Genomic DNA, 25,996 nt, shown 5'->3' on the forward strand with positions numbered 1-25,996 from the left:
GGTCGAAATCCCAGCTTTGCTATTTCCCGTCTGAGTAAGTTTACACAAAGCACGTAATCTCTCTGAGCCTGCTTCCCCTCTTGTAACGTGGGTATAATAATGACTGCCTACCTCATAGGATCATTGTGAAGATTAAATAAAATAAAAGATGGAGAGTACCTGGCACATGGTATGTGCTCAATACATTTCTCCCGTACGTAGATCTCCAGAGTGTACTTTGATTTCCAGTCTGTTATCCCTTCTAGAACATCAGCTCCATAAGAAGAGAGATTTTGTCCATTTTGTTCACTACTGTTGCCCCAGTGTCCAGAATAGTACTTGGCATGTAGTAGGTATTCAGTAAATATTTGTTGAATGAATGAATCTTCTACATCAGTCATCCTTTCCCTCTCTAGCCCCTACCCTATCCCCAGGCTGAAGTGGTAGCTGGTGGTGACTTCCCCAGCCCTAAGCCAATCTCTTTCCACCAGTGTCATCCATCAACGTCTCTGTGAATGCAGTGCAGACTGTGGTCCGCCAGGGTGAGAACATTACCCTCATGTGCATTGTGATCGGGAATGAGGTGGTCAACTTCGAGTGGACGTACCCCCGCAAAGAAGTAATGTGGGGCCAGGCAGGGGTTGGAGGTGGGCCAGGCAGGGGTGAATATCTGAACTGCAAACTGATTTCCCCCGGCCCCTCCTGATTTGGGGGGCCTGCCCAACCTGTCGCTGCAGAGTGGGCGGCTGGTGGAGCCGGTGACCGACTTCCTCTTGGATATGCCTTACCACATCCGCTCTATCCTGCACATCCCCAGTGCCGAGTTAGAAGACTCGGGGACCTACACCTGCAATGTGACAGAGAGTGTGAACGACCATCAGGATGAAAAGGCCATCAACATTACTGTGGTTGGTGCGTGCCTTGGGCTCAGCCCAACCCCCAGTCTGAGCTGGACCCACCGCCTGTCACAGCCCCGGGGTATAGTCAGCCACACTCCAGTGCAGCCCTAGCTAGCCTCTATGCCAACCAAAACCCCAATACCAAGACAAACCCAAACCAAAATGCAGTGTCAACCCCAAATCCAACCCTATCTCAACCTAGACTTTCTGACTAGCCAGAGCCCCAGCCCCAACCTGACTCCCAACTGCCATCCCAGGTCCAGGAAGCCCCATCCCCAAATTCAACCTTACCACTAGTTCAACTTTATCACTAGTCCCAGAATCAGCCACATTACTGACCCAGAACAGAGAACTGTTAGTACAACTCTAGTCCCTACCTGGGAGCCAGCCCCGACATCCACATCAGCCCCAAATTCGGCCCCTTCTCCAGGCCCCATCCCCAGCCCAATTTCAACCTCAGCTCGGGAAACTCCATGGCCAGCAGGGTCTGCAGGCCTGAAGCCCCACCTCATAGGCTGGCCTCCTTTGGGATTCAGTTGGAGCCCTGCCCCCAGGGCCCCACCCCTGATGGTCACCCCTTGCAGAGAGCGGCTACGTGCGGCTCCTGGGAGAGGTGGGAGCACTACAATTTGCTGAGCTGCACCGGAGCCGGACACTGCAGGTAGTGTTCGAGGCCTACCCACCGCCCACCGTCCTGTGGTTCAAAGACAACCGCACCTTGGGCGACTCCAGCGCAGGCGAGATCGCCCTGTCCACGCGCAATGTGTCAGAGACCCGGTGAGCAGCTCGCTCTCCCACCCCATTCTTGAAGTTATTTTTCTTTGCAGCCACCAGGCAGCCCTTGGCTTTCAGCCACAAACCTAGGCCCAACTTTCTGAGAGCATGTTAGGTGCCAGGCGCTGGGGATGCTGCAGCGACCAGAGCTGACAGTTCATCGAGCTCCTGGTCTAGTGGAGGAAACAGACGCCGGTCAGATGATCACCCAGATGTTTAGTTGTGCTTGTGATGGGTGGGGCCAGCAGTAGCAGCTAAGAAGTAAACGGTCAGATGACTGGGGAAGAGGGTGCCAGGCAGACCACTCATGGCCTGTGGTATCCCTGTGGCTAGAGATTGCCTGGCCAATAGAGACTGTGACAGGTTAGGATGGAGCAGTGTCCACCTGTCTGAAGGGGAGAGAAATAGGACTTTCCCTTCAATGCTCCCCACCCCCACCCACAGTCCATCTCAACCCTCCCTCTTGGCTTAGGGGAACTGCCTATGGGTGAGGATTTATGAGACCGGGTTTGAGTCCCGGCTCTGCTACCAACGCCTAGATGACCTTGGCAAGCTCTTCCGCTCCCTGGTCCTTGTTCCTGTTTATACCAGGAGGGTGGGGAGAATTGTAAGAGGCCTTCCGACTGACAGCTGCCTTTCCTGCTCCCCAGGTATGTGTCAGAGCTGACACTCGTTCGGGTGAAGGTGGCAGAGGCTGGCCACTACACCATGCGGGCCTTCCATGAGGACGCTGAGGTCCAGCTCTCCTTCCAGCTACAGATCAATGGTGATGAGCACGCCCCTCCCCATGTCCCTTCTGCTTCCCCTCCCTGCTCCCATTCCCTCTCCCTTCCTGCACTGTCCACCCACTCTTAGGAGGGTGGGAGAGAGACCCTGGAACTCAGGAGATGAATTCTAAGCCACTGACCCACTGCCGTGTGAACCTGGCCTCTGGGCCTCAGTTTCCTCAGCTGTATAAGGAGGCCACTGGGCTAGGTCAGTGTTTCCAAAACTTCAGGCGCTTAGGTACCAAGGCCATGATGTTTCCTTCTTACATTCCACTTATACTGTACTATTAACTCAGTAGGTATTTACTGAGCAACTACCATATGCCTGTCTGTTCAAGGTTCTTGAACTTCCCTCCCTGCCTTTGTGCAGCTTGCATCCGAGTAAGGGAAGACAAACACTAACAGTAGGGAGGCAAACTCCAGCAAATTACATAGGTTAGAAGGTAACTAACACGGTGGGAGAGGAAAAACAGGGGCCGGGTAGGGAAGATTGAGAGTGGGGCGCAAAGTAATGGTGAGAGTTGCACATTTGATACAGTGATCAGAGCTGAGGAAGTGACATTTGCATGAAGACTTGAAGAAGGTGAGGACATTAGCTCAATGGATATTTGGGGAAAGGGTACCTCAGGCAGTGCAAAGGCCAGAGAAGTCGCTGAAAGGCCTGTGTGGTGGGAACAGGACTGGTGAGGAGAGAGGTGGGAGATGAAGTCGGAATGGGGATAGGGCAGTGGGGGCTGGGAGAAGGGCAAATCGAATAGGTCTTTGCGGGCCTGCTGCAGACTTTGGCTTTTACTATGACTGAAGTGAAGAGCCATGGCAGGGTTTTGAGCAGAGGAATGACATGATAATGACTTAATGTTTTGTCAATTAACTTTCTAAAAATAAATTTATTTTGAAAGACAAAATGTAACCTTTCTATTGTAGGTGGAAAATTGGCATCATATATCATAAATATAAAGCAACCCCTAAAATAAACTCAGAGAAGATCAAACAATGCTATTAAATGCTGGCTTCATGAGCTTGGTGGCCCAGGGCTCTGAGCTTGAGGCCTAGGCTCCCTTTGTTAAAAGGGAAGATTAGCAAGTCTCAGAGAGATGTTAAAGACAGACTAGCACCCTGCTGAGGCGTTCCCTTTGAAGTACCCAGTAGCGAACCCATTGATTTTCACACTGATTCCTGGTATTTAATGTTCACCTGCAGTCTACATCCCTCCTCCCACAAGAGGGACTCTGGGTCAGGTCCTCCCCAAGGACCTGTCCTGTTAACTGTCCTGACTCTCCCGCCTCCTGACCCAGTGCCTTCTCCATGCAGTCCCTGTCCGCGTGCTGGAGCTAAGTGAGAGCCACCCAGACAGCGGGGAACAGACAGTCCGCTGTCGTGGCCGGGGCATGCCCCAGCCGAACATCATCTGGTCTGCCTGCAGAGACCTCAAAAGGTGAGCAGACCCGGGCCTCAGTCGCCCAGGGTCCCCCAGCTGGCTAGAAAAAACTCGTGAAGGTTATCTAGTCCCACCCGTTCTTCTTGGCATATTGTTACAGGCATAGCGTTGCATCGTAGGAGGCCAGGTCACCACCTTCTTGGTCCTACTCTGTATGACCTAAGTAGTCGCTTTTCCTTACCTTTACCCCTGGGCAGTTTGGCCTAGCAAAGTGCAGGGTCTGAGCCCCAGAGACCTCACCGGCCCTGTAGATCAGTTCTGCACTCCTGGCCAGGCTGATTCCAATGTAGTGGACAGAGGCAGGATTCAGTGCAGGTTCTGCCTCTACCCCATACACTGTGTGACCCCGAGGGTCAAGTAAGAATGGATTTTGCAATCAGCACTGTCAGTTCTGGGCTGGGAGCACCCCCTGCTGACCAGTAGAGGGAGCACAGGAGGAGCCCGCTCGGAACCAGGCAGTGGGACAGAGGAACTGGACACGTCCTGCCTCCTTCCACCAGTTTCTCCTTAGTTTCCCTGTCTGCAAGGGGAAGGGGCTGGCAGGCAACCCTACCGGCTCTCCTGGCAGATGTCCACGCGAGCTGCCGCCCATGCTGCTGGGGAACAGTTCTGAAGAGGAGAGCCAGCTGGAGACGAACGTGACATACTGGGAGGAGGAGCAGGAGTATGAGGTGGTGAGCACACTGCGTCTGCAGCACGTGGATCGGCCACTGTCGGTGCGCTGCACGCTGCGCAACGCTGTGGGCCAGGACATGCAGGAGGTCATCGTGGTGCCACACTGTGAGTCCCCAGCCTCGGTGGCCCCTGATGATTCCAACCCCTACCTTAACTCTGCCTAATTGGTGCTGTGCCCATGTACCCACAGCAGCCAAAGGAGTTAGCATGCCCAGGGGCAAACAGGAGCATCGTGAAACCCTGCCGTGTACATGCATAGGAACATGTTCCAGCATACACAATCTGGGTACACATGCGTACAAACACAAGTCTATAAACCATGGATATGAATAGCACTATGCCCTTCAGTGTACATATACTCTATGTATGTCGTAAGCCATGTAATGTGCATGCCTGTTCCTTGAACACAGGTGCAAATCCTCTGTGTGTAGATATGTAAATCGTGTACTGAAGAATGCCCAATCCCCAGTCACTCCTGTAAAGCTAGAGTGTATGTGTATAAGCATACACGTGTGCACTATGCATGTCCATGTGTGTAAACCCACCACATGTTCGTAAGCCATGTACATGAGCGTGCCTAATCCCCAGACATCTGTTTAAACCCACAGTGTATGTCTGTATGCATGTACCTGTGGGTACACAATTCCTATACATGTGTACAAGCAATGCGTGTACAATTCCTTTGCATGCATGCAAACTGGCATAGTGCATGTCTGTAAGCATATAATTGGAGCACACCTTTCTAGGAAAGTGTACAAGCATAATTCCCGTACACATATGCCTGCTGTACAATGTACCTCTGTTAGCAGGTACACATACGTGTGTAATTTCTGCACATATGAACAATGCCTACTAGTGTCTTGATGCTTTTGTGTATTTACCTGCCCCTCCTTATGCATACATGCACCTGTATGCCATGTGCTTCATTTATTCATATTTCTTCTTCATTCAGTAAATATGAGGACCCAACTTCTCATTGAAGTATAAAGGTCAAAGGGTTCAACCCTGCCTGGACCTCCCAGTACCCATAGTCCAGAGAGAGAAGGCAGACAAGGAACTTGGCAGTTTCCCCTGGGATCACCACATTAGCAGCAAAGCCTGGAGGGAGAAGGGGTCCCATGCCCAGCTATGGGATCCAGGAAAGTATTCTAGAAAAGGGACCTTTAGGTCGAAACCTAAAAAATGACTAGGAGTTAGCCTGGTGTGCAATGGTGTCCCAGTCAGACGGAATGGCCTGTGTAAAAGCCCAGAGGCAAAATGAGTTCCTAGAAATGAAAGGAATTCAACTCAATCTGGCTGGAGGATCGAGTGTATGGATACTTAGGGACTGGAAGGGCAGCAGATAAAGGGGAAGGAAGTGCTGTGGGATGGAGCTACAGGGGTCGGCAGATCTAGAGCAGGCAGGGCTCCAAAGGCCATGCGAGGCATTTTGGTTTCTGTGTATGCAGGTCCTTGAGCGTGTTCCTGCACGTGCCTATCTAGGGCTGCCTCCTGTCCCCTGCCCTGTGGTGGATGGGTGGTCTTCTTTCATCCCCCTCATTTCACCTATGCTTCCACACATGCATACACATTCTCTGAGCAAGTATGTATCTGGGCAGACAGTGTGGACAGCCTGAGTGGAAGACCAACTCTGAGCCAAGGCAGATGTGACACTTTTGTGTGACTAAAGCCTGAGCGGGAAGCTGAGCACCAGCCCACAGGGCCTGGGATGGCTGCAAGAGGGCTCCTTCATGCCTCCAGCGATGGTTGCCTAGAAGATGCAGGCTTCCTTCCCAGGACCAAGATGTGTGATGACTGGGAGGAGGGAGGAGAAGAGGGATGTTGGTCTGGGGCCCTGAGGAGGAAGGCATGGGGAGAATGGATAAGGGTGAGAGATGAAGTTGGAGCGGGAAGAGGTAGAGTCATGAAGCCTCTGCCTTATGTGCCATTTTAGGATTTTGGCCTTTTTCCTTTACTGATTACATGGTGAAGCATCCAAATTTTGTTTCTTTGTTTGTTTGTTTGTTTTTGAGACAGAGTCTCACTCTGTTGCCCAGGCTGGAGTGCAGTGGTGCGATCTCGGCTCACTGCAAGCTCCACCCCCAGGTTCAAACAATTCTCCTGCTTCAGCCTCCTGAATAGCTGGGATTACAGGAGTCCACCACCACGCCCAGCTATTTTTTGTATTTTTAGTAGAGACGGTGTTTCACCATATTGGCCAGGCTGGTCTTGAACTCCTGACTTCGTGATCCGCCCTCCTAGGACTCCCAAAGTGCTGGGATTACAGGCATGAGCCACTGCGCCCAGCCTGCATCCAAATATTTTAAGCATAAGAATGGCATTCACTTAGTAATTAAACAAATAGTACCAGGTACCTACCATGTGCCAGGTGTGGTTTTAGGGACTGAGGTTATAGCAATGGATGGGGAGGAGGAGGTGGGACAGGACTCCCCGGGGAGCAAAGAAGCACAGACTGGGGACAGAAGAGGAGGGAATGAGTTCCATGGAACATCATGGGTGGCCAGCGGGGCAGGGTAGGGGAGAGGCGGATCTGGCAGGGGTGGATGGGGAGAGTGGGAAGCACAGCAAAGAGGCCGAGGCCTTGAGGGTGGAGGAGACTCAAGGCTTGTAAGGGCCAGTGTGAGCCCCACTTTGTAACTACCGTCACCACCCCAACCCCAACTGGGCCCTTTGGGTGGAGTGGGGAGGAGGCAGCCTCCATGCTGAGGTCTGGATTCATCAGGCTGGGGGTCTCAGCCATTGCTCCGTCAGTGGCCACTCACTCTGTCCACTGGCCACTCGGTCAGGCATAGAGTCTGACCAAGCTGTGGCAGCCCCAGCAAGGGTGCGGACTCAGAGGAGAGGTAAGCCGAAACCCAGCCCTCAGGGGCTCCAGGGCTAATGGGAGGTCCAGGCAATGGACTGGAACCCAGAACAGGATTTGTAGCCCGTCTAGAGTTCTGGCAGCAAGGCCAGACTGACTGGCAGTGCTGAAGGGATGTGGAGGCCAGCAGTGATCTGAGTGGGGGTAGTTACTGAGGGGATGGGGTATTTACAGGACAGTCTGAACGTGCGGCCTAGAGCGAGAGGCTGAGGGTCTGACACCGCAGGCTAATGGGGAGGTGGGTGCTTCTATTCTGGACAGGATGTGTACGGAGGGATCTGTGATGCCAGAGATGGGGGCAGGGGAGGGCAGCTGCCCAGTTTGCTCATGGCCTGCTCTCATCTCTGCCTCCAGCTTTGCCCTTCAAGGCGGTGGTGATCTCAGCCATCCTGGCCCTGGTGGTCCTCACCATCATCTCCCTTATCATCCTCATCATGCTTTGGCAGAAGGTAAGCCCCTCCCTGGCCTAATGGGTGAAGACTGGCACATCACTATTTTGCATGAATTCCACCCCTCTGCCCTCCTTGAATGCTGCGTGATCTGGCCACACGCAGGGCTCAGCATGGAACTCAGGTGGGGACTTACGTAGAGTGATGCTGGCTGTCCGAGCTTCCTGTACCCCCAGCAGTCTGGGCCAACCTGAGCCGGGCCTGAGCTATCCAGGATTCTCTTCCCCTACTGTGTCACTAAGTCCCTGGGTCCTGCTGAGGCACCATTCCTCTCATCCTAGCCATGGAGCATGGGACCTTTGTGGTGGACTGCATGGGCTCCAGGATTTTTCCAGCTCTCACCCATGGAGACCCCGTGATTCTACTGAAATGCATTCTGATCCTGTTAGTCTGTAATTTCAGTGTTCTACTCTGAGATTTCACCATTCTGTGATTCCAACATTTTAAGCTTCCTGAATCAGGATTGCAGCACCTCATGATCCCATCATTCTAAAATTCCAGCCCTGTGGTTCCAACACCCTAAGATGTCAACATTCTAAGCTTACATCTTTCTGACTCACCCAGCATGGGGAGGGCCATCCGCATCCAGCCGAGTGCCCTACCTGGTGTCACTTTCTGGGGTCACCTGCTCCACCACTTCCATCTGAGGAGCAGCTAAGGCTGGGAGAGAAGCTGGAGAGGAGGTTCTCATGAGCCAGGCCCTCAGCTGCCAGTTGCTCCTCAGTCTGCCAAGTTCTGAAGCCTCCTCTGGGACCCCTTGGTCCCTGTTCCCTCCGAGCCCATGAAGACCTTGGCTCAGTTGAGCACTTGCTGTGTGACTTCAAATATTCCCCTGCTCCTCTCTGGGCCTCAGGGTCCCCTGTCCCTCTCTGGGCCTCAGGGTCCCCTGCCCCTCTCTGGGCCTCAGGGTCCCCTGCCCCTCTCTGGGCCTCAGGGTCTCCTGCCCCATATGTCCTAGATGGATGGACCTAATGGGCCTCAAGGCTTGAGGCCCCCTCTGATAACTAATTCCTGGGGTTGGGCCTCCAGAAGCCACGTTACGAGATCCGATGGAAGGTGATTGAGTCTGTGAGCTCTGATGGCCATGAGTACATCTACGTGGACCCCATGCAGCTGCCCTATGACTCCACGTGGGAGCTGCCGCGGGACCAGCTTGTGCTGGGTCAGTCCTGGGAGGCCTCAGGTGGCGGTGTGGGGACTCAAGATGGGTGGGAAGACTCTCTGAGGTCTGGTCCCAGCCTTGCCATGACTAGCTATGAGACCTAGGGCTGGTGTCTTGCCTTCTCTGGTCCTCCGTCTCCTGCTATGTACAGTGAGGACAAGACAATGCCCCAGGAACTGCCTAGCATTGAGATTCTATGATCCTGTGACCCCGTGAGACAGGCCCCTCTGTGACAAAAGTGGAAGAATTGAGGACAGGCTGAGTGGCAGGCCTGGTCTGGCTGGGGAAGCTGAGGGGGTACAGAGGAGCGAGCTTCCTTGGGGAGGGAAGAAACTTTCCAGAGATTAAAGATGGGGCAGAAAGCAGGCAGGATTTAGATGAGATGCCAGGAAAGACAGGGAGGCATTGTGGTTGCAGGAGTGTGTTTAGGGAATACCCTGAGTCCAAGGTGGTTTCAGTAATGTCTAGGTTGACCTAAGAGAGTGGCTCTCTCCCCTCACTGGGCAGGAAGGGTGGCAGTGGGGCGGGGGGTGGGGGGGAAGGGGGCAGCGGGGGGAGTGGTGCAGCTTCCTGGTAGGCCAGGAGCTGAGGGATCATCTCTGCACCAGGACGAACCCTCGGCTCTGGAGCCTTTGGGCAGGTGGTGGAGGCCACAGCTCATGGCCTGAGCCATTCTCAGGCCACGATGAAAGTGGCCGTCAAGATGCTTAAATGTGAGTAGTCCTTGGAGCCCTCCACATCTGGGCCCTCCCCTCTCCCTGCCCCTCCCCACACACTTAGCCTCTCCCAGGGTGGCCTGATGCTGATTAGCAGGCACAAGAGGGACCGTCACACTGCAGCAGGCGCTGCTCCCGAGTCTGGTTTGGGAAAGAGGGTTCCTCACCCTGGCCTCCTTGGCCTGCCTCCCCCTACCCTGGCCTCTTCCCCTCCTCAGAGTGTGGGTGCTCACCCCCCGCCAGGCTGCATGAGTCTTGCAGCACAGGGCGGGGCAGAAGGGTCAGAATAGGCTCCTGTGTTGGGGCCTCTGTGGAGCCTCCATAACTGGGCCTGCCCTGGGGCCCCCATTTTCCTCAGCCACAGCCCGCAGCAGTGAGAAGCAAGCCCTCATGTCGGAGCTGAAGATCATGAGTCACCTTGGGCCCCACCTGAACGTGGTCAACCTGTTGGGGGCCTGCACCAAAGGAGGTACCGAACCCACTGCCCCAGAGGACTCAGGGAAGTGCCCACCACCAAGGCCAGGCCCCGCCTACCGCCTCCTCAGGCCTCACAACAGCACACTCCTGCTGGAGGGTCTGTGCCCCCCCACTCCAGCGCCCCCACTGCACGGTCCCAGAGGGCGGTGGGGTTTAGAAACTCACAACATCACAACACCTTCTCGGCTGAACGATTAGTCGGGTCACCAGTACCAGCAGCTTCCAGACCATGGTGTTGGCTGATGCTTTTATTTTCAAAACACATTTTGAAAACTAATAAATAACAGCTCACATGACATTAAGATGAGTTATATGCCCACCATTGGAGACCACCAGCTAGCTAATTGGGAGCTACCTTTATTTGATCATAGAAGAAAGTCTCTGTGGCCAACTGTGTTTATTTGAAGCTCTGATTGCCAGTTAGGCTGAAAAAAAAAATGTTATCACCATTTGCAGCTGCTTATTGTGAGATCTGGGATTTTCCTCAGCATTATGCAACCAAAACAAAATACAGAAGTATGTTGGGTACATAGACTTATTCACGTCCGCAATGATCACTCATTTCAAAATTTTTGTTCGCGTAGATATCTTCAAGTTCTCACTGACTGACTTTAAGTAAATGCATTGTAGTTGAATTTAACTACTAAAGTGATTATTGTAAACAGTGGCCTTTATCTGCTTTCTATACTGGGCTCCAAAGTAAGCTTTAATTTGAAAACATATCAATAAGAGCCAACACTGCGGACTTGCCACGTGCCCAGCCAATAAAGACATCATCTCATTAATCCTCATGGCAGCGCTTTGTGGTGGGTTTAATTACCCCACTTAACAGCTGGGGAAGGTAAGGCTCAGGGAGACTCAGTACCTTGCTCTCTGCCACAGAGGCAGGAAAAGAACCCAGATTTGCAGGGCCCTGAAGCCTCCTAGCCGTCATGCCAAAGTGTCTCTCCCACGTCCAGCCCCTGATTAGCCTCGTGGCCTTGAGGGGATGCCCGAGGCCTCTGTAGGGACTGTCCCTGAGCCTGTCCCTCCGCAGGACCCATCTATATCATCACTGAGTACTGCCGCTACGGAGACCTGGTGGACTACCTGCACCGCAACAAGCACACCTTCCTACAGCACCATTCCGACAAGCGCCGCCCGCCCAGCGCGGAGCTCTACAGCAATGCGCTGCCCGTTGGGCTCCCCCTGCCCAGGTACCAGGAGGGAGGCCAGGGACTGAATCTTTGGGATATCTGAGGAGCACCGCTCCTTCCCCTCCCTTTGTCCGGGAGGAGAAGCTGAGGCTGTGACAGGGCAGGGAACAGAATCACTCCTGGAGCTAGACCTGTTCTACAAGGTGGCCCACCCCAGATGAGGGAATAACAGTGATGCCAGGCCCTGTGCTGCTGAGCCCTCTACACACGTGACATGCCATCCCTGTGTCGTGGGTGTTTGCCCTTCAGTCCCGGGCACGCAGTGATGGAGGAAGGGACAGAGGCTGTGGTGAGACGAGAGCCAAGCTCCCAATGTGAGCAGCGGTGCTCCAGACTGTGTTCCTGTCTACAGCCTCTACACACCAGCCTCCACACTGCCCCTTAGGGAGCTCAACTCCTTTCTTCATCTTTTCCAAAAAGAACATTTCTTAGTTCTTTTGCTGATTACAAAAACAAAGACAAGAGTAGCTTCAGAAAAGCGTAAAAGACCGTAAAACTCACTCCTGCCCTCTCCAATGTTTTGATCAATTTCCTTCCCATCTTTTTCCTGCCCGTAGAGACATGTGTGTAGAGCCCCACAGCCCTTTGGGGAGCTGATGCTACAGGCATAGGTATCGGGGTGACTCCTGGCTGCCCACGCTGGGTTGCAGCCAGGCACTCCTATGGCCAGGTGGCGCTGGGGAGGCCACAGGAAGGCGCCTCTGTACACACCCATCTTGTGACCTTTGCCCTGGGGCGCTGTCATCGCCTCTGGGTGTGAGCTCTGTGGGTTCTAACTGTCATTTTGGCAGCCTCAGTGCCCAGCTTGGCCCAGCAGGTTGGTTGAAAAGGGTCGATCCATGGGCATTCCTATTGGGATAGCCTGAAGGATGAGTGAGTGTGTGAGAGAAGAAATTCATGAGTGGCAAGGGGCAGGAGGGGAGGGGAAGGCAAAGCCTGCAGACTCTTCTGTGATGCTCCTTTACCCCCAGCCATGTGTCCCTGACTGGGGAGAGCGACGGTGGCTACATGGACATGAGCAAGGACGAGTCGGTGGACTACGTGCCCATGCTGGACATGAAAGGAGATGTCAAATATGCCGACATCGAGTCCTCCAACTACATGGCCCCCTACGATAACTACGTTCCCTCTGGTGGGTGGACACAGTACCCCACACCCACGCAGGCTGATGCTCTTCACATGCCCAGCCTTGCCAAAAACCCTGGGAAGAAGGGAGTCTCGTGCCCATTTCATAGATGTGGAAATTGAGGCTAGCCACCTGGCAAAAACTGCTCTGTAGTGGACCGCTGTTTGTAGGTCCAGAAACATGCATAGAACCCACAGGGAGGGAGAGAGCAGGGATGTGGGAGGACCTGGCCTTTTGTGGTGCTAGGGAAAGTGATCTGCTCAGCTTCGGCCCCAGGCTGGTCTAGTGTCCCTGAGAGGCAGGCAGGCAAGGGCTGGGCAAAAGTGGCCCAAGAGCTAATGCCAAAAGTGTTTCTGGCCAGTGAGGGCACTGATAAAGCAGGAGAACTTTGAGTTCGATATTAAGAAATCATTCTCCTTTTAGGGGAGACCTAGGCGATGAGTAGCCACCTGTCTTGGACATTCAGTTTCCCAGGAGCCAAAGGGCAGGGGTCCTGTGGGCCAAAAGGAGACATAAGATAGCAGGTGACCCTCTGCTTCTCCTCCAGCCCCTGAGAGGACCTGTCGGGCAACTTTAATCAATGAGTCTCCGGTGCTAAGCTACATGGACCTTGTGGGCTTCAGCTACCAGGTGGCCAATGGCATGGAGTTCCTGGCCTCCAAGAACGTACGTGTGGTTGTGGTAGAGCACAGTAGGGGCTGTGGGGAGGTGGGTCAGCCAGTCAGCCAGCATCCTCCAAGAGCACCCGCACAGCAGGATGGCCTCTCGCATGTGGGCAGTGTTGCATTTTCCCAAAGCCCTTGACATGGAGGTTCTTTCCTCACAATTGCCCCCAAGGCCTCAGCTCCCCTCTCCCCAAACCCAGTGTGTCCACCGAGACCTGGCGGCCAGGAACGTGCTCATCTGCGAGGGCAAGCTGGTCAAGATCTGTGACTTTGGCCTGGCTCGAGACATCATGCGGGACTCGAATTACATCTCCAAAGGCAGTGTGAGTACCTTCCCTGGCCCTTGTGGGGCTGTCACCGTGTGTCTGTGACCGCAGGAACAGTTTCCCTCCTGACCACTGTGGCTGCAGCTCATGGGATATCTGTGTGGGGCTCCTCGTGGCCTGCTCTGACAGCGGTGGTGGGCTGTGCCTGCCCAACTATGTGTGCAGGGACAGGAAGGGGAGCCGCCCAGGAGGGCATGGAGCAAGTATAGCAGTGGGAAGGGCTGGCTTTAATGGGTCCAGGGTGGGGGAAGGGGGAACAGGCCAAATGTGTTGTTCCAGCAGTGTTGGGCAGAGGAAGGAGCCCAAGTGACAGGGCAAGAAAGATAAGCAGGTCACACGCAGTAGCTGGGATTGGTCTGGTTAAAACGTGATCCTCCTGCCTGTCTCTCATCTCCCCACTTTTCAGCAAACCCCAGATGGAGGGATGCTAGGCCCAGAGATCAAATGTAGCCAGGATAAGAGCTTGGGGGCTGCCTTGACAAGTCCCTGGCTCCCCCACTTCACTACTCAGACCCTGGAGATTTTCCCCAGGGACAGGGGCTGCCTTGTCCCCAGCTAGTGAGAAAAGAAACAGCCTCTGGTCCTCTGGCCAGCACTGGGACGGACATGGGAACTGTGACCAGGGCCCTCACAGGGAATGGGAGGGAGAAGTGACTGTGGGTGGGAACTGCCAGGTACCCTTCTCCTGTCCCAGGTGCAGAGTGGGGCTGAGGTCCTTCCTTGCACTCAGCACCTGTCCTGACCTCCCTACAGACCTTTTTGCCTTTGAAGTGGATGGCTCCAGAGAGCATCTTCAACAGCCTCTACACCACCCTGAGCGACGTGTGGTCCTTCGGGATCCTGCTCTGGGAGATCTTCACTTTGGGTACGCTTGCTTCTTCCTCCAGGCCTCAGCATCCTGGCCTGGGGTCTACCTCCAGCAATCACGCCTCTGGCCTGGTGGGGCCATGGGACAAGCCCTGATACAGAGATCCTGGTTCAGGTCCCAGCTCTGCTACCTTCTCCCTGCTGTGTGATGTTAGCAAATTCTTTGCCCTCTCTGGGTCTCTTTAGCTCCCTGTCTGAGTATTGACAGGTTTGGACAGTGACATCAGAAAGCCTGCTTGGCTCTCACATTCTGGCTGTCTATCCTGGGGAGGGTTGCGGTCTCTGTCCAGAGCCCATGAAGGAGCCCACAGTTCCAAATGCCAGGGCCACTGCCCCCTCCCCCGTACCAGGGCCAGCATGGCTCTCCTTGTCCTGTAGAAGAGGGTGCCCTGCCACTTTTCCAGCCCTGAGCCTGTGTGTCTCTTGTCTATGCTCCCCAACAGGTGGCACCCCTTACCCAGAGCTGCCTATGAATGAGCAGTTCTACAATGCCATCAAACGGGGTTACCGCATGGCCCAGCCTGCCCACGCCTCCGACGAGATGTGAGTGGAGCTTCTTGCATTTGGGAGGATTTTGTACTGCAAACAATAGATATCCAACTCTACTGGCTTAAACCAAAGATGAGAGATTTGTTAGCTCAGAGATCTAGAAAGCCTTGGTGTAACTGGATCCAGCCGTGCAAAGGATGGCATCAGGAACCTCTTGTTCTAGCCCTAAGCTCTGCTTTGCTCTGTGTGGCCTCATTTTCAGGCCAGCATTGCTCAAATGGCTACCAGCAGTGCCAACCTCATGTCCTACTGCTTGCTGCATAGTGTCAGCAAAAGTTCCAGAGCTGACCTTCAAGGGCTCAGGTGGGGTCACATGCCATCAAGAACCGACCGCAGAAGACGCAGGACTGAAAACGATTGGCCAAGTTTGGGTCCTGTGCTCATCCAGGCATAGTCAACCTGTGGAACCATGTGGAATGGGGGCTCTGAGAGGGCCTCCCAAGGGAATATCCAGAGGCAGGACCTCTGGATACACCCAACCACCGCTTCCCCCCAGCTCCTTTCCATGGCTCACCTTGTTCTGAGAGGCAGCAGCCTCCCACTCCCCCAGCCCTGCCTTGTCCCCTGAACCCTGGGCCAGAGACCCTGACCCTTCTCCTCGTCCCCAGCTATGAGATCATGCAGAAGTGCTGGGAAGAGAAGTTTGAGATTCGGCCCCCTTTCTCCCAGCTGGTGCTGCTTCTCGAGAGACTGTTGGGTGAAGGTTACAAAAAGGTATGTTGAGGCAGGGTAGGGGTGGAGCACAGAGAGCTCTGGTGTAGAAGTCAGACACCAAGTACAAGGCTCTGTGTGATGGGCTGGCATTTAGGGGACCACCCTTTGTCCTCTCTGGGCCTCAGTTTCCCTGCTGGTTCTAGGAGGGGATGGGCTGGCGCTATGAGTTTATTTTAGCAGCACAGAGCTACATGGAAGCTGATCGATTAGATGCAGGGAGGGGGCCTAGAGCCCTGTCTGTCCTGCTGCCTCCCTCGGGCCTTTGCATCCATACCGAACCATGGGGCTCCTTCAGAAGTGTGAATAACCCCAGGTTACATGACCATGAACCACCTGACCACTTGGATCCTGTCATAGGATCGTTTCTCCAAGGCCCAAAGAGCCAGCAGGGCCCTGAAACCCTGCCCCGTCCAACAACAGGGCTCCCAGTGAGGAGGAAATACACATCGCCTTTGACACAGAGGCAGCTCCTTCCTTGGGTCCATTTCTCACCCCCCACTGCGCCCCGGGGATGGTCCCAGGGACCTGGGAGATGGAGTAAGGTCATCACCACTTCACAACCAAGGAAACTGAGGCCCTGCGGAAGGAGGCTGAGGCAGCATGAGAGCCTGTGCCTGTCTGCTCTGAAGTCGGGGAAGAGTTAGAGTCCTGGGTGCGGTTCTGATAACTGCCCCTCCCTGGGTAGTCCTGAGCTCACCATGCCTTGTAAGATTCTATGTGAGATGGGAGGGCAGCTCAGTCGTGTGGCTTGGGCAAATCCCTTTCCCCTCTGAGCAGCGGGGAGCTTATTTATACAAAGGGGGATGGGCCAGGTTAGAAGATCCCTGAAGGCAATTGTGGCCTGACCATCCCTGTTTCTTTGGTTCTCCCTGCCCTGGGAGCAGAAGTACCAGCAGGTGGATGAGGAGTTTCTGAGGAGTGACCACCCAGCCATCCTTCGGTCCCAGGCCCGCTTGCCCGGGTTCCATGGCCTCCGATCTCCCCTGGACAGCAGCTCCGTCCTCTATACTGCTGTGCAGCCCAATGAGGGTGACAACGACTATATCATCCCCCTGCCTGACCCCAAACCCGAGGTTGCTGACGAAGGCCCACTGGAGGGTTCCCCCAGCCTAGCCAGGTAACCACTGTGGCCTGGGGCCAAGGATATATCGTGTGTGTGTGTGTGTGTGTGTGTGTGTGTGTGTGTGTGTGTGTTTGCCTGCGTGTTTGCCTGCATGCGTGCTGTCAGGCTTGCCTCAGAGGTAAGTTACCTAGGTTAAGTACTTATCCCTAACAACAAATAGAAGAGAGAATGGAACTCATTTGAACTTTGATGCCCTGAGGTGGAAAGGGCAGGTTAGTAAAAACAAAAGTATGGGCTGGGAATTATTTGCAAGGTAGCTATTTCCTTTAAGGGAGCCCCCAGAGGTTATCTATACTCTCTCATCTCTAGGTCCTGTCCTAGCCCCAAGGAGAAGAAGCAAACCTACTTAGCATCCCCAGCACCCCAGTCGTTACTCATGGCCAGCCAGAGGCCTGTGTTCTGTTCTTCAGCACCATGCCCTGGGGCTAGAGAGAGCCTCCAGGGTTGCAGGAGTCAGAGGCGCCTACAGGAATTCAGGACAGAATTCAGATTGGGAAGGAGATTGTGGTTTTCTTTTGCCTTGGGAAGTGGTGAAGTTACAGCTCAGCGGGGGCTTTATAGGAGGACTCTGCTGTTGCGGGGACTTGATGTCCACATAGGAGCTCCCCTTAACTAGAGAGAAGGGCCACGCCCACCTCCAAAGCAAGATCCAGCCCAAGGTGAAGTGGCTGGAGCCCCAGGCTGGGGTACTGTCCCAACTCTGCCACTAGCCACTATGAAACCTGGGAAGGCTTTTCCTCTGAGAGCCTCAGTTTCTCCGTATGTGCCAGGAGTGCACACAGGCCTTAGAAGGCTCCCAAAGGCCCTCATTACTCTAACTGTTGAAGAGACGAACCATCCAAGAGTTCCAGTGGATGGTGCAGAGGAGTGAAGTGCAGCTCTCCCACAGCTTGAGGTGTGAACGCAGAGGAGTGAAGTGCAGCTCTCCCACAGCTTGAGGTGTGAACGCAGAGGAGTGAAGTGCAGCTCTCCCACAGCTTGAGGTGTGAACGCAGAGGAGTGAAGTGCAGCTCTCCCACAGCTTGAGGTGTGAACGCAGAGGAGTGAAGTGCAGCTCTCCCACAGCTTGAGGTGTGAACGCAGAGGAGTGAAGTGCAGCTCTCCCACAGCTTGAGGTGTGAACGCAGAGGAGTGAAGTGCAGCTCTCCCACAGCTTGAGGTGTGAACGCAGAGGAGTGAAGTGCGGCTCTCCCACAGCTTGAGGTGTGAATGCTCACCCTGTTTTGTGCCCTCAGACAAGCTGCTTCACTGTGTAAACATTGGTGTCCTCTTCTTCTTCTTCTTTTTTTTTTTGAGATGGCGTTGCACTCTTCTTGCCCAGGCTGGAGTGCAGTGGTGCGATCTCGGCTCACCACAACCTCTGCCCCCCGGTTCAAGCAGTTCTCCTGCCTCAGCCTCCTGAGTAGCTAGAATTACAGGCATGCAGCACCACACCCAGCTAATTTTGTATTTTTAGTAGAGAGGGGGTTTCTCCGTGTTGAGGCTGGTCTCGAACCCCTGACCTCAGGTGATCTACCCGCCTCAGCCTCCCAAAGTGCTGGCATTACAGGCGTGAGCCACCGTGCCCGGCTGGTCTCCTATAAAATATAAACAGTAAAAGTACTTCTATTAGGCGGTCATTGCAAGGATTAAATGAGATAGCATACACCTTTAGGGGTGCAGAGGAGGCAGATGCTGGTGGGTGAGAAATGAGCTTTGGAGCCAGCCAACCCTGCTCCGAAGTTCCAGCTCCTGCACTTCCCTGCTGTGTGAAGTGGGGCAGTGACATAACCTCTCTGAGCCACACTTTCCTCACGGTGCAGGCCTTGCATAGTTTTCACAAGAGTTAAATGAGCCGGAGTGTGTGAAGCCCACGGTGCAGGGGCAGACACACCGAAGGCTCTTCATGACTGCTGCTGTAATCCTCCTGGGCTCCTTCCTAGCCTGTCACTCACTGCCTCCTTCCTCTAGCTCCACCCTGAATGAAGTCAACACCTCCTCGACCATCTCCTGTGACAGCCCTCTGGAGCCCCAGGAGGAACCAGAGCCAGAGCCCCAGCTTGAGCGCCAGGTGGAACCAGAGCCAGAGCTGGAACAGCTGCCGGATTCGGGGTGCCCCGTGCCTCGAGCGGAAGCAGAGGACAGCTTCCTGTAGGGGGCTGGCCCCCACCCTGCCCTGCCCAAAGCTTCCCCTCTGCCAGCACCCAGCACCTCCTGGCCTGGCTGGGCCTCCTGTCAGCCAGGCTGCCCTTATCAGCTGTCCCCTTCTGGAAGCTTTCTGCTCCTGACGTGTTGTGCCCCAAACCCTGGGGCTGGCTTAGGAGGCAAGAAAACTGCAGGGGCCACGACCAGCCCTGTGCCTCCAGGGAGGCCAACTGACTCTGAGCCAGGGTTCCGCCCAGGGGACTCCGTTTTCCCATATGTAAGATGGTAAAGTTGGGCTTGATGCCCAGAATCTAGGATTCTGTCCCTGGCTGATAGGTGGGGAGGTCGAATCCCTCCCTGGAAAGATTCTTGGGGTTATTGAGGTGGTAAATTAACTTTTTTCTATTCAGCCAGCTACCCCTCAAGGAATCATAGCTCTCTCCTCGCACTTTTATCCACCCAGGAGCTAGGGAAGGGACCCTAGCATCCCTGGCTGCTGCCTGAGCTGGGGCCTAGCCTTGGGCAGTGTTGCCTCATCCAGAAGAAAGCCAGTCTCCTCCCTATGATGCCAGTCCCTGCTTTCCCTGGCCCAAGCTGGTCTGGGGCCATTAGGCAGCCTAATTAATGCTGGAGGCTGAGCCAGGTATAGGACACCCCCAGCCTTCCGCCCCTGCCCAGGGCACTTGGAGCACATGTGGCCATAGCAAGTGCCCGTGTCCCTGTCCTTCAGGCCCATCAGTCCTGGGGCTTTTTCTTTATCACCCTCAGTCTTAAACCATCCACCAGAGTCTGGAAGGCCAGACGGGCCCCGCATCTGTGATGAGAATGTAAATGTGCCAGTGTGGAATGGCCACATGTGTGTGCCAATATATGACCCTGGCTCTGCATTGGGTCTGCTATGAGACTTTGGAGGAATCCCTCACCCTCTCTGGGCCTCAGTTTTCCCCTTCAAAAAATGAACAAGTCGGACTTATTAACTCCAAGTGCCTTGCCAGCACTAACATTCTAGAATATTCCAGGTGGTTGCACATTTGTCCAGATGAAGCAAGGTCATATACCCTAAACTTCCATCCTGGGGGGTCAGCTGGGCTCCTGGGAGATTCCAGATCACACATCACACTCTGGGGACACAGGAACCATGCCCCTTCCCCAGGCCTCCAGCAAGTCTCAAGAACGCAGCTGTCCAGGCCTTGACTTAAGAGTGACAGCCGGTGTCTTGGAAAGCCCCCAGCAGCTGCCCCAGGGACATGGGAAGACCACGGGACCTCTTTCACTACCCACGATGACCTCTGAGGGTATCCCGGGCAAAAGGGACAAAGAGGGCAAATGAGATCACCTCCTGCAGCCCACCACGCCAGCACCTGCACCGAGGTCTGTGTCAGTTATGTCTTGTAAAGGACAAGAAGCTTCAGATGGGTAGAAGGATGTGAGAGGTGGGCGTTTTGGAGGTTTCCTCCTCAACCACCAGCTGCCCCATCCCTGAGGCAGCACTCCGTGGGGGTGTGGTTTTGTCACTGCCCAGACCTAGCAGTGACATCTCATTGTCCCCAGCCCAGTGAGCATTGGAGGTGCCAGGGGAGTCAGGGTTGTAGCCAAGACGTCCCAGCACGGGGAGGGTTAGGAAGGGGGTGCAGGAAGGGCACCAGCCCTGCATTGCAGGCTGGCACCTTACTTCCCTGGGATCCCCAAAGTTGGTCCAAGGAGGGAGAGTGGGCTCTCAATACGGTACCAAAGATATAATCACCTAGGTTTACAAATATTTTTAGGACTCACGTTAACTCACATTTATACAGCAGAAGTGCTATTTTGTATGCTGTTAAGTTTTTCTATCTGTGTACTTTTTTTAAGGGAAAGATTTTAATATTAAACCTGGTGCTTCTCACTCACAGACTTTGTAGTGTCTCTTGGGTTTGGGTTCCTGTCCGTGGGGAGTGTGGAGTGGGGCACATGGGGCTCAACCAGATGCAGACCCCCAGACAGACCCCTTCAGCTCTGAGTTTCATTTCATTCATCTGTTAAGTGGGGATTTTCACTCTCCCACCCCTCTCCAGAAGCTGGGTGGCCTAGACCTTGGGCTTGGTTTCCCAAGGTGGAAAGCGAGCAGGCTTTCTGGCTCCGCAGAGCCTGGCCTTGAGTCGGGCAGGAGGGTGTGGGGCTGCAGGGCTGCTCCCAGGCTCTGGTGCTGAGGCGCCCCACTGCCCCCACCATGTGCTTGGGCTTTGGCTATCAGCTGGGACACCCTCCCCTCCACTCCGCCCACAGGCCCGGATTGAGGCCAGTGTGCTCCGTGACAGGCAGCTGCTAGAGCCCAGATTCCAGGTCCAGGTGAGTCATGATCAGGCCCCAGGTAGGAGAAGGGCAGACAGAGTGTCCAAAAGCGTGAGAGCATGAAGTGAGGAGAAGGCGGAGAAGAGAGAAGAGGAAGAGGAAGAGAGGAAGCCGAGAACTGCCGCCAGGGTAAGGACAGGGGAGGGAATAGGGTGGTGACCAGGCTGTGGCTTTGAGGGCAGAGGGTGTCGACCTGCAGGACACAGACTCCTCACGGCTGCAGCAGCTCAGGGGCTGTGGGGCCCGCATGAGTCATAGGCTCTCCTGCTGAGCCTGTGGGACCCTGGCCTGTGGGACCCCGGCCTGTGGGACGCCGGCAGGAACACAGGGCCAGGGGCAATAGGGCTACTGGGGGCAGGGGGCAGAGTGCAAGGGGTCTCGGGCCCAGGCAGGGATTCGTGGGCCTCCCACCGGGGCCCAGAGTCTGGTCCATCACTGTGTGTCCTTAGCTCCTCCCTTGATCTCTCTGAGCTGGGGAAAGGGCATCTCCATTAGAGCGGTGGGTGGGGGGAAGGACCTCATTTTGGAACCACAGGCCTCCCTGGACTGCCTCTAGGAGTCTGGGGCTGTGGCTTCAAGTGGGGAAAGGAATGAAGCCATGGGACAGTTCTGACTCATACGCCCAGCCGCCAACTCAGGGGCAGCTGAGCCACACCAGGGAAAATACCTGATGGCTATAAGGCTTGACCATGCAAAGCCCACCGTCCCAGGGGTCCTGGCTTCAGAAAACACCCAGTGCCTGTGACTTCTCTTCTAGCTGTGGCAGGAGTTGAATGAGGTGATACCCAGATCTGCTCTGTAAAGAAAATAGCCCACATTCCAAACAGGGATTATCTTTGCTGATGCAAAAGCCTCTGTCTGGAGGTCAGAAGATCTCAGCTCCCTGTGTCTCAGGCCTGCTCCTTATGGGAACTTGAGTGGATTACACCACATCAGGCTTCAATTTCCCCAGGGCTAAATGGAGCTAGATGCCACACTAAGACAAAGGATGATAAAAATCTGGCTACTACTATCCAACAGTTATTACGCCCCAGGGCTATCTGGTTGCTTCACACACATTTGCACATTTTACCTTCCCATCAACCCAGTAACCTGAGTCCTACTGTTATCCCATGTTACAGATAAGACACCAGTCCAAGCTGTTGCTGTTTTGTTTTGTTTTGTTTTTGTTTTTCTAGTTAAAGAAGTTTATTCAAGGGCAAAGTGTGAGGGTAGTCATCAGGAAACAGGAAAACCAGAGAATGGTGATCAGTGCTTCCCTGTGTGTGGCAAGGTGAGGATGGTTTATATAGCCAAACACAGGAGCAGGCAACACAATTACATTTTCCACACACAGGTTAACAGAGAGATACAAGATTGGATTGGCTACTATTGACTACACTTTAAGGGGGCTGCTTAACACTCATTTATAAAGAGGTAAAGATCGCCAGCGTGTCATTTAGTCTAGGTTTGAATAAAGAATGAGGAGACTGGTTAAAGTATAACATTCTCAACACAAAAGCCAGGAGGCAATGGTCAGAGAGCAGTCCTGTGACGTAACTCCGTTTCCAGGCCTTAACTTTTCCCATTGGCATAATCAACTGGGGAGGTTCTGAAATTTTATTTTATTTTCACAATTTTGATTTGCATTCAAATCAAATCAAATGTGCATTCAGGAAGGTTTTGAAGTGACTTGCCCAAGATCATCTGGTCAGTGTGGCAGGGATGGGAGAGGAGCCCAGGTCAGACTGACTCCCAAGTCAGCACTCAGGGAGGTAAAGGGCCCACCCAAGGTTGCAGAGCCGGGAACTGAGGAAGCCTGCGACAAAACTCCTGTCTTCTGTCTCCAGACCTTCTGGTGCTGTGTTTCCCCAAGAGAAAGGATAGGAAAGGGATGGATGAGAAAGGAGAGCTAACATCATCTGAAAGCTAGAGAAAAATAATAAAAACTAATTTGTGGTAGGGCTTGGGCCTCTCAGGCTCCTGTGCAGAGGGCAGGCAGGGTCTGGGGTAACCACGGGTCAGCCCCTGCTGGGCTCCTGCCTCCCAATCTCTCCCCTCAGGCGGGCCCAGGGAAGACGGGTGAGCTGGGATTTTCCTCCCAGACAGATGAGCCACTTGGACTGCACAATTCTTCCGCCACCCCACTCACGGCCGGGGTTCTTGTTCCTGGAAAAAGAGGGAAAGACTCAAAGGAGCTATTTCTGCCGGGGCCCTGACCTGCCGCTGATGAGGGCCTCACAGCTCCCATTCAAGTCCCTTCTTTGAATTAGGGCACCGTCTCTAACAGGCCCCTTTTATTTTAGTTACAATGTTCGGTTTTACAATTAAAAATTATTTTTATTGAGCCTCAGGATATTTCCTTCTGTCTTTGAATATGCCTTTTGTTTCTAATTTGTGCAACCATAAGTTCACGTGAACCTCATGGATGTTGGCTTAGGCAAGTGGCTTCTATGTAATTAGCGGTGATTCCATCTTAATAAAGCCCTGTGACCTGACAAAAAAAAACAAAAAACAAAAAACTTGATACAAGTATTTATGTCATATATGCCTGTATTTAAAAATCCATTACCAAAATACATAATATAGAAAGAGGAGGTCTTTGTGTATTTTTATATCTTAAATGCAGTAACACTTTAAATCTTTATTCTCTTTATTCAGCAACTCTGTGTGTACAAATTTATCTTGTTGAAATTCTGCCTCTCACTATAGTTTAGTTATATTTTTCAAAGTTTTTTTCTTTGTATCATACTAATATTTGTATCTGTACCTATCTACATAGAATATAACTATAATCTTCAACAAAACTCCCACTACCATTGTGCAACTTTTTGTTTTTCACTTAACAGTACATCATGGGCATACTCACAGGTCCATGGGAAATACAGATATTAATTCATTCATTCTGAGAGATGCACATAGTTTAAAAGCAAGCCTGTGCCAGACATTATTTAACTAATGTTAGAAATGCAAAATGCTTGTTCCCCAGTGCCACAAAGAAATAGCACTCAAACATAAATTTAATTTCCTCAGCAAGGCAATTTTTACTTTCTGCAGAAAGGGTGCTCCTGGCAGATGGAACAATGGTGAGAGCACACCTGGACAGGGGAAGGGAAGAGGTTCTTATTCCTGACACAGGTAGCCTCTACTGCTGCGTTGTTCCCCTATTGGCTAGGGTTGGACCACATAGTCTAAGCTAATTCCGATTGGCTATTTGAAAAAAGGAGCAGGAGTACAAGCTGGAGTGCCGGGGTGAGTAGTTTAGTGGGAAGGGTGGAAACAGAACAGGTGGCTCAGGATGAGTCGGGACGGAGCAGGTGACTCAGGTCAAAGCAGGTGACCAGGGGAACAGATGTGAACTACTGATTAGGACAGTGGGAAAGTTGTTTACCGAAACTAGAAACAAGGGGGCGAAGAGATGCAGGCAGTTAAACTTTAAAATGGAGAATCAAAGATAAGAGCTGAACATACTGACATACTGATTCTTTGAAGAGAAACTTGGGGTTCACTGTATTTTTAACACCAATCTCCTACTGAGGGGCATTTAGACTATTTCCCATTTTTTAGAGTTATAAGTTATGCTACAATGGCTATTATATATAAAATATGTTTGTTTTTGCATATTTAAGTATTTGTTTCCATAGCATAAATTCCTAGACACCGAGTTGTTGAGTAAAGAGAATAAACATTTAAAATGTTACTGAAGTCTAAAAATTCCCTTTAAAATACATGTCATAGTGCTCTGGGTGGCTAAGAAAATCAAACACAAACAACAGAAACAACATTATTTAATTCTAGCTAAGTGCTCTGGACTGGTGGAGGAAATATGGAGCCTCTTTGGTTTATTGAGAAAAGTCATAAGTGGGTGACAGAAAAGAGTTGAAGACAGATATGTGCCAAGTTGAAACATTCTCCTTGGCATAACCAGAAGCACCAAGAGGGCTTGGCAAGGCAGGAAGCTTCCCACAGTGCAATTCAGTGCTGCTGCAGCTCTACTAAGCCATCACCCCACGTCTAGACAGGGCACCCCACCCATCGGGAAACCCAGGCTTCCCTCGCTACCCTGCTCTGCCCCAGTCCCTCATGGTGAGTGGTGTGCTACTATCAGTGGTCCCATCTGATCCTCACAATTAGCCTGTGAGAGGAGCCTCCAGATGACGAAGTTGAGGCTCAGAGCCATCAAGTGACTTGGCTACAGTCACCACAGGGAGGCTCTTGCCTGCCAGCCTCCCTGCTCCTACCTTCCCCGGGGGTGTCTAGGTCCAGTTCCAGATCTCAGAGTGGCCAGCAGGCTGAGCCCTGGGGTCAGGGGCCAACTGCCTACACAGAATGTGGCTTCTGGGATTTCCTGGGGGGGCTCCTCCTTGGGATGGGGTTCTGGGGCCGCTCTGGGCCATGAGAGTTTCCCACAGCTCAGAAGAAAATCTGCCATGGCTGTGTAGGGGTCTGGCGAGGGGCCGTTGGCCTGGGGCAGGGAACTGGGGACATCACAGAAGCCAAACTGTCTCCCTGTACCACCCCCTCCCAGCTGGCTCTTCCCTCACCCACATGTTCTTGGCATACAGGTCTGCCCTCTCCAGCAGCTCCCACCCCCCACCCGCTCAGGGCTCCTCTCCTTCTCCTGCCGGGCTTCATAGCCGGCTGCCCTTGCCCAACTCCCCTTTGCAGATCCACAGTCTCTGGTTTTAGAGTTTGCGGGTCTTCACTGCAGGAACTAGAAAAGTCACAAACATGGGGAAGTAACACAGTTTCTGGAAAATCACAGAATTCTAAGTCCTTGTTTCCCCCTCTGAAGAGACA

General features: G+C 53.2%; 2 protein-coding genes across 2 annotated transcripts in view; both read left to right on the forward strand.

The window, feature by feature from the left end:
* PDGFRB (platelet derived growth factor receptor beta) overlaps positions 1–20,775 on the forward strand; it is a 42,252-nt gene extending 21,477 nt beyond the window's left edge. The window contains exons 5-23 of the mRNA XM_008014972.3: positions 471–598; positions 717–891; positions 1,463–1,655; positions 2,303–2,418; positions 3,731–3,854; positions 4,426–4,637; positions 7,750–7,844; positions 8,874–9,006; positions 9,615–9,719; positions 10,081–10,191; positions 11,236–11,395; positions 12,367–12,527; positions 13,069–13,187; positions 13,387–13,509; positions 14,266–14,377; positions 14,823–14,922; positions 15,537–15,642; positions 16,527–16,759; positions 18,716–20,775. Of these exons, the coding sequence (XP_008013163.3) occupies positions 471–598; positions 717–891; positions 1,463–1,655; positions 2,303–2,418; positions 3,731–3,854; positions 4,426–4,637; positions 7,750–7,844; positions 8,874–9,006; positions 9,615–9,719; positions 10,081–10,191; positions 11,236–11,395; positions 12,367–12,527; positions 13,069–13,187; positions 13,387–13,509; positions 14,266–14,377; positions 14,823–14,922; positions 15,537–15,642; positions 16,527–16,759; positions 18,716–18,899 (2,690 nt within the window). The 3' untranslated portion in view covers positions 18,900–20,775. The remainder of the gene's footprint in view (positions 1–470; positions 599–716; positions 892–1,462; positions 1,656–2,302; positions 2,419–3,730; positions 3,855–4,425; positions 4,638–7,749; positions 7,845–8,873; positions 9,007–9,614; positions 9,720–10,080; positions 10,192–11,235; positions 11,396–12,366; positions 12,528–13,068; positions 13,188–13,386; positions 13,510–14,265; positions 14,378–14,822; positions 14,923–15,536; positions 15,643–16,526; positions 16,760–18,715) is intronic.
* A 450-nt stretch (positions 20,776–21,225) lies between these two features.
* The window catches only part of CSF1R (colony stimulating factor 1 receptor), a 60,235-nt gene continuing 55,464 nt past the window's right edge, over positions 21,226–25,996 (forward strand). The window contains exon 1 of the mRNA XM_008014968.3: positions 21,226–21,346. The gene's annotated coding sequence lies outside the window, so the exon portion shown is untranslated. The remainder of the gene's footprint in view (positions 21,347–25,996) is intronic.

Source organism: Chlorocebus sabaeus, chromosome 23 (genome assembly GCF_047675955.1).
Source record: "Chlorocebus sabaeus isolate Y175 chromosome 23, mChlSab1.0.hap1, whole genome shotgun sequence".
Taxonomy (NCBI): domain Eukaryota; kingdom Metazoa; phylum Chordata; class Mammalia; order Primates; family Cercopithecidae; genus Chlorocebus; species Chlorocebus sabaeus.